This window comes from Vespa velutina, chromosome 13 (assembly GCF_912470025.1).
Source record: "Vespa velutina chromosome 13, iVesVel2.1, whole genome shotgun sequence".
Lineage (NCBI taxonomy): Eukaryota > Metazoa > Arthropoda > Insecta > Hymenoptera > Vespidae > Vespa > Vespa velutina.
The window spans coordinates 5,180,330-5,186,820 of record NC_062200.1 but is presented as its reverse complement, the minus strand read 5'-3'; the positions used below and the strand labels follow the sequence as shown (position 1 = coordinate 5,186,820).

General features: G+C 33.9%; 1 protein-coding gene across 1 annotated transcript; it reads left to right on the top strand.

The window, feature by feature from the left end:
* The first annotated feature begins 257 nt into the window (after positions 1–257).
* On the top strand, positions 258–6,036 carry LOC124953657. Its single transcript, XM_047505362.1, has 3 exons — positions 258–540; positions 4,020–4,315; positions 5,626–6,036. The coding sequence occupies exons 1-3, from the start codon at positions 355–357 to the stop codon at positions 5,783–5,785; spliced, it is 642 nt and encodes a 213-aa protein (XP_047361318.1). The 5' UTR covers positions 258–354; the 3' UTR covers positions 5,786–6,036.
* Positions 6,037–6,491: the final 455 nt, after the last annotated feature.

Below are 6,491 nucleotides of genomic sequence, written 5' to 3'. Positions count from 1 at the left end.
TCGATCCCGTTTTAGGCGCAACGACTCGTGAATGAACCATGTAAGCGTTACAACGTTTCATTTAATTGATTCGACGAGGTAGTTTAAGCAGGTAGCTTCTTTGACGGATCATCGCGGTTTGTAGAACGATGTAAACGCCCGGCAGCGAGAGAACTTTACAGATGTCTGGAAAGAATCCAGTTCGAGAGCACTCTTCCACTTCTTTTGTTCGTTGCTTCTTATTCTCCCTCTTTTTTTTCTTTCTCTCTCTCTCTCTCTCTCTCTCTCTCTCTCTCTCTCTCTCTTTTCGTTTTTCGTAAACCTCTCCGTTCGATCAGCAAGTTAGATCGCTAAGAAGGTAGATCCGAGTCTAGAATGTCAACTGCGAAGAGAATTGTGCTGTTTTTTCTGTTATTTTGGCAATCTGAACATTCTTATCAGCGAATCGACGATATGAAGGATGGTCTTCGAGGAACAGCGAAGATCAACGATATGACAATCTCATCGAGGGAAAAGAGAGCCCTGATCTTTCCCGGTCCACAAATACCCCCAACTCTTTTGGTACGTTTTCATTTGATCGAAAAAGCTATCTTCCTTTTCTTCTACCTTTCTTGGTTTTTTCTTTTTTCCTGATTTTAAATAGTTTAATAACATTTAGAAATTGATTTAATGAAAATACGCCTCCCCGTCAATCAATAATTTAATGTAATATATATGTATATATATGGAATATTTTTGTACTTTATTAATACAACTATTATATTTAAAATATTACAATTTAAATGCTACAACTCTTTTCTCTTTCCTTGATTTACTCAAGGCTTTATTTATTACTCTTGGTTAGTCCACTCAGGATTTTCGTCGTTATACCTCGCTTGGTCTACTCAAGACTTTCGTTGTAACTCCTCATTGGGTCTACTCAAGACTTTCATCGTTACTTCTCATTGGGTCTACTCAAGATTGTTGTTGTTATACTTCACTGTGTCTACTCAAGGTTGTCGTTGTTATACTTCACTGAGTCTATTCAAATCTGTCTTTTACGTTGTTCTTTTCCGATCATGTAAATCTTAGAGTCTTTCTCATCCCCATTTGCATTCATACATACATATTCGGTAACTCTTATTGATCTTCTGTCTTATTCCTTGTTTCGTTGGTTATCTTATTTACGCTGCATTTCCATCTCACTTTCACTTTCTCAATATCTCAATCCCTTCTCTTTTTCTCGTAAATAACGCAATTCACAAAGAATAGACTGTCGGCCGATTTATCTTATACACACAGTTAACTAAATGCTAGAACCTTCCTTCTTTTTTTTGACTATCGATAAATTTACTTATCTTATGCATGCATACGTACAGTTAATTAATTCTGAAGTCTTTCGTTCCTTGTTTAACTATCGATAGGTTTATCCAATACATGTACATATATACCAACCAATTCTAGAATCTTCCACCTTTTTGTTCGACTGATAGATTTACTTATCTCATGAATTTTTACACACAGCTATTAACTTTGTTTAATTATCTTTTGTCTAACTAACTTTATCTTTCATCTTTTGTCTAATTATCGATAGGCTTATCTCATACATACACGTATATAACTAACTATCCCTGGAACCTTCAAATCCACACACATATATATATATATATATATATATATATATATATATATATATATAATATAAATAATTTTGAAGAAGACAAAAATTTTCTTTTATACTGTTACCATTATTTCGCATGTAGTCGAGATATGTATATGTTTATTGTTTGATTAATTCTCGGAGGAAAAGTTTACATTTTTGTGATATTTCTATCTCAATAATTTGTTCTGAAATAATATTGTATTATCTCGTTGTAATAGAAATATATATGGAAACGTTATTTACAGAAAAAAATTGACTTATCGTACGAGAGAGAGAGAGAGAGAGAGAGAGAGAGAGAGAGAGAGAGAGAAAATATTATTTTTACATGGTTAAAGCGAAACGAAGGGAATAAAAATGGACGGACTCGAGTCATTTTGTGTAGATAGATATCTAGGCATATTCGAGGCACTTTTTAAAGTAAGGTTCTATAAGAGAAACTGTAATTACTCTCTTTTAAGACGTCCTGTACCGGACTTTCTTAAAAATAAAGTGGTGGAACATTAACGGCAACGTTGATGGTAATTAGGGTAGCTTAAAAGTATCGCAAGGAATATTGTGAGATTAATGTCGTGTTATGTTGTCGTCGTAGTTATTTCATTGTTGTCGGTGTGTTCGCGTTATTGTTATGCATCCTAATTATCAGGCTTATAAAAAATATTGCATTGACAAATAAGCAATGCTGATATTTTCAATGTTTTTACATTTAAACAATCGACACAGTATTTGATAAAAAACTACAAATTCTATAAAAAATTTTGACATTGTTTATTAGCTAACTTAATGCAATAAATCAAAATATAAAAGAAACACAATGAGTTACGTTAGATTATAAAATAAAATTCCGAATAAACTCTTGTTATTTTCGATAATTAATATCTCCGTTCATAACAAATAATAACTTTTATAACAAGGTTTATCGTTGCAGAATGTAAACAGGAAGGGATTGCGTATGAAATACGGATACATTCGATTTGCGTCTAATTATCGGGAATCCAATCACGTACATAATTAGATCGTTCGAATAGAGGAGACATGATGCAATGATTACTCCAGCTCATCGTTGAATTCTATTCTATTCTATATCGCATGAGATGGGGGAAGTGTAATCGAGCGTTGACAAGGAAGTTTGGTGGTAAGAGGTAGTGCACGTAAACATAAGACGAACAAGTGCATCATGGTAGACGTCTAATTATGCATCTAATTCTAGAATAGTTAGGCACAGTAAATCACATACTGTCTAGTTTCAATCATTCGCTTGATTTTTTTCTTTATCTCTTTGAAAGTATAAAAAAACTCGAAATTTAAAAATGGTTCGAGAAACGATTGGAAAGAATCTTTTTTTTTTATATCAATATATAATATATATTTGATATATTTATTTACGAAGACGTAACGAAAGGCACGTTACCTTTAGTTCCTATGAATTTTCGATAAAAACCACCACGAATTTTCACGGAGAATCATGTTCGCGTCTGGATAGGACAGTTTAACGAGATTCGCGAAAAGCTTTTTGTACGCGAGACTTGTGAAAAGCGTTTTTACGTTGGTCGAGTCGGTCGAGTTGGTCGTTCGAACGCGAAATCGATATAGCCTATTTCTTCTACCTGCAACGACCGGAAAAGGAAAGTATGGAAAGGGAGAAATAGATAGATATGTCGATCGTTTCTACCTGCAAAGGATTTATTATACCTTCGTTCTTTGAAGAATTCCTTTGGATGAATATGTAGCTAAATATAAAACGGCATCTTATATTGAGAATAAAGATAAAGATATTAAAAAGGAATAAGAGTATTAATTTTTTTGTTATTCGAAAATATCTTTCGATACTATAATATTACAAGTTTTAAATGTACATAAGTGTATATCAATTAAGATAGAAAGGATTATCGTCGATAAAGAAAAATGATATCGTTACATTATTACGATCAGAATATAATCCCTTAACTTCTAATCGAATCGTAAATAAAATTTGATCTTCTTTCTACGCATAGACCGTGACAATCGTCGTCCAACATCCATGATTTTCAGACGATCGTTTGTAGTTCGTCCAATTTCCGTAGGAGGCTCGTGTACTACTACGATGTGCGCCGTCGTCCGTGTATGAATTTCCGATAAAACCGCGAATTTCCGCATTGGATCGTTTCGAGAGTATCTGGACGGTGGCTTTCCTCTGGATTGGTCGAGAAAATACACCCGAAACTCCGATAGACCGATACTTTATTTTCAACGGTGAAATAATAAATCCTTACTGCATATTTGCTGGAATTGCCTAACACGATAGTAATTTTCATCGTTGTAACCATGCAAAGGTTACAATTAGTCTATCTTAAATTAATTATATTTTCGACTATCGAAATTTATTTCTAATTTCTATGATTCATTTCTCTTCTTTAAACAGTTGATCTTTGGCCTAGGAACACCATTGCAATTAGATAGCGAAAGCGTAATCGTTGGAGTTTTTATCAAAATAATATATGCACTGCCAATAAATAGTACAGATTTCACTGAGCCTGGAGTTTACTATACCAGAAATACCAGAAGCAGATGGAGTATTTATAAAATTCTTGAAAAGGCTGCAACCATTTATGGATTTGGTGGAAAAGCTTGTTTGTTAAGAGCCATTTGCGAAATAGCTCACGTACCCTTTGATGCACATCACGGATTATTTGGTCAATTGATGCAACTATTTTTTAAGTAAGTAATTAAATATTATCATTTTCTTTTTGTTCCTATAATTAATCTGTGTTTTTATTGTATTTTTATTCTTTTCATTGTTTCTGCCTAATTTAAATACTTTGATAAATAGACAGCATTGCTTTTGTGCAATGTGAAATTTTATTTATTTCTCAATTAAAATTGAGAAATAGTACAATTACAGTATCCGTGTAATTTCGTTTCGTTCTACAAACTGTCGTAGCATTAACCATCGAGTCACTGTCCCACTTCTAAATCATCCCTTTGCGGTACAATTATGCTAGGAGTATACTTGAGAAAATCTCTAATGCCAACGGTCCGCTCAGAGAAGTTAATAACATTAGCATACACGACAAATTTACGCAATTTGTATATACTATATTTATCTCCTTTAGTTTCATGGTATAAGTCGGCTTTCTCCGTACGGCCAAAATTCGAATTTTCAGGATAAGATTAGATAATCTTATTATTTCATTGACCATTCGAAGAACGTACGAAATACAAGAGCAGAATTCGGATACTACACATGTATTATATATATATCTAAATACGTTTTCGGTACCATCCACATACAAACCATTTTATCATTATTATCAGAGTAAATTTAACGCACTCAGAGCTTCTACATAAATCCTCATTTATGAAATACGTAGGTATATACTCGAGCAAAAGAATAATGCTGGCGGTGAGATACATATCAAAAATATACTATAATAAAAACAAATATACACATACACACACACACACATATATTTGTCTTTATAAGTAAGTCGCTTGTAGTAGTAATTTTTGTCTTATTCAAGATAGTCTTACTATTATTATCGAGCAAAGAGATGTTTTTACATCAATTTTCTAAAATCTCGAATTTATATACAAAATAACTGCAATAAATAAGAGAGAAAAAATTTTGAAGAAACGTGAAACGCTATCGTGGGCGTGTAGTTTAAGATATATCCCAACTCGGGAAAGCAGCGACCTTACTTATCGATCGCGTAGTCTAGCTGTGCTACAGATTTTCGAAAATTCAAGAAAACTTCTGGGTAAAATGAAAGAGATAAAAAGAGGAATTCGAGAGATGGGAGAAAAGAAGGAGGAGGAGGAGAAAGAGGAGAAATAGGAGGAAAAGGTGAAAATGAATTAAAAAAAGAGAACTACGTCCATCCTACTCTCTTTTGCTTTTGTTCGTAGTTGGGACAGTAGTAGTGGTAATGGTGGTGGTGGTGTTGGCGGTGACATGCGTTGGCTTTCATAATTTTTTCAAAGAAAGAACGCCGTTGTTGGACGGTGAAGAATTTTTGTGGATTTTGCAGGCCGTCGAGTACCGAGGAGGAGTACGATGAGTACGGGGATCGAGAGTACAGGGCAGCCGAGCGGCTGGGCAAGCAGGTAGCGGGCGAAAACTGCCACGCCCTTTATCCGGAATGCCGCAGGAGTGTGCTCGACGTATTTTCAACAGTGCAGCCCGCGTGAATCTTTCACCCTTCTTTTCTTGGATTGTTTTTTAATATATAGATATATATCAAGTGACGATGACGTCAAAATTGTCATTGTAGTTTTATCTTTTTTATCTTTCTTTTATATTTTTTGTTTTTTTCCTTTTTTCTTTATTCCACCTCTTAAAGGATTCATTCGCTTTAAAAGCGTGTTTCGAACATAACTGAAATGTTTGAACGATAAATTTTAACAAACTATATTTCTATTTGTTGAACGAATAATATTCATTAAGCTTAATTTTTATCGATCGATTATATTAATATATATATATATATATATTTTTTTTTTTTATTGTATGAATAATGAAAATTTGTATTCTTTATAGAGTTTATATAATAAAAAGATAAAAGAAATATTAAATAAAAACGAGAATAGGTTTCCTGGTAGTTCGAAAACCATTAAATTCGAAGTATCCTTGCTCGTTTTCAAGAAGTTATCGTCTAAGATTTGTAAGCTCACCGTGCGATAAGCGACACCCAACGTGGAAAAGCTCACAACGCGGAAGCTCGGAGAAAGCACGGTTCGTCCTACCACTCGCGGTGCTGTTATTTATAACTTTTAAAACGTTGCCCGGGATTTAGGAGAACTCTCCCCTATGTGCAATACCGGATGGGGCCACTTTACTCGCGTCGTTCGTATATTTTTGCGAGGGTCAGAAAGGAAAGAAAGTATTTTAAAGACA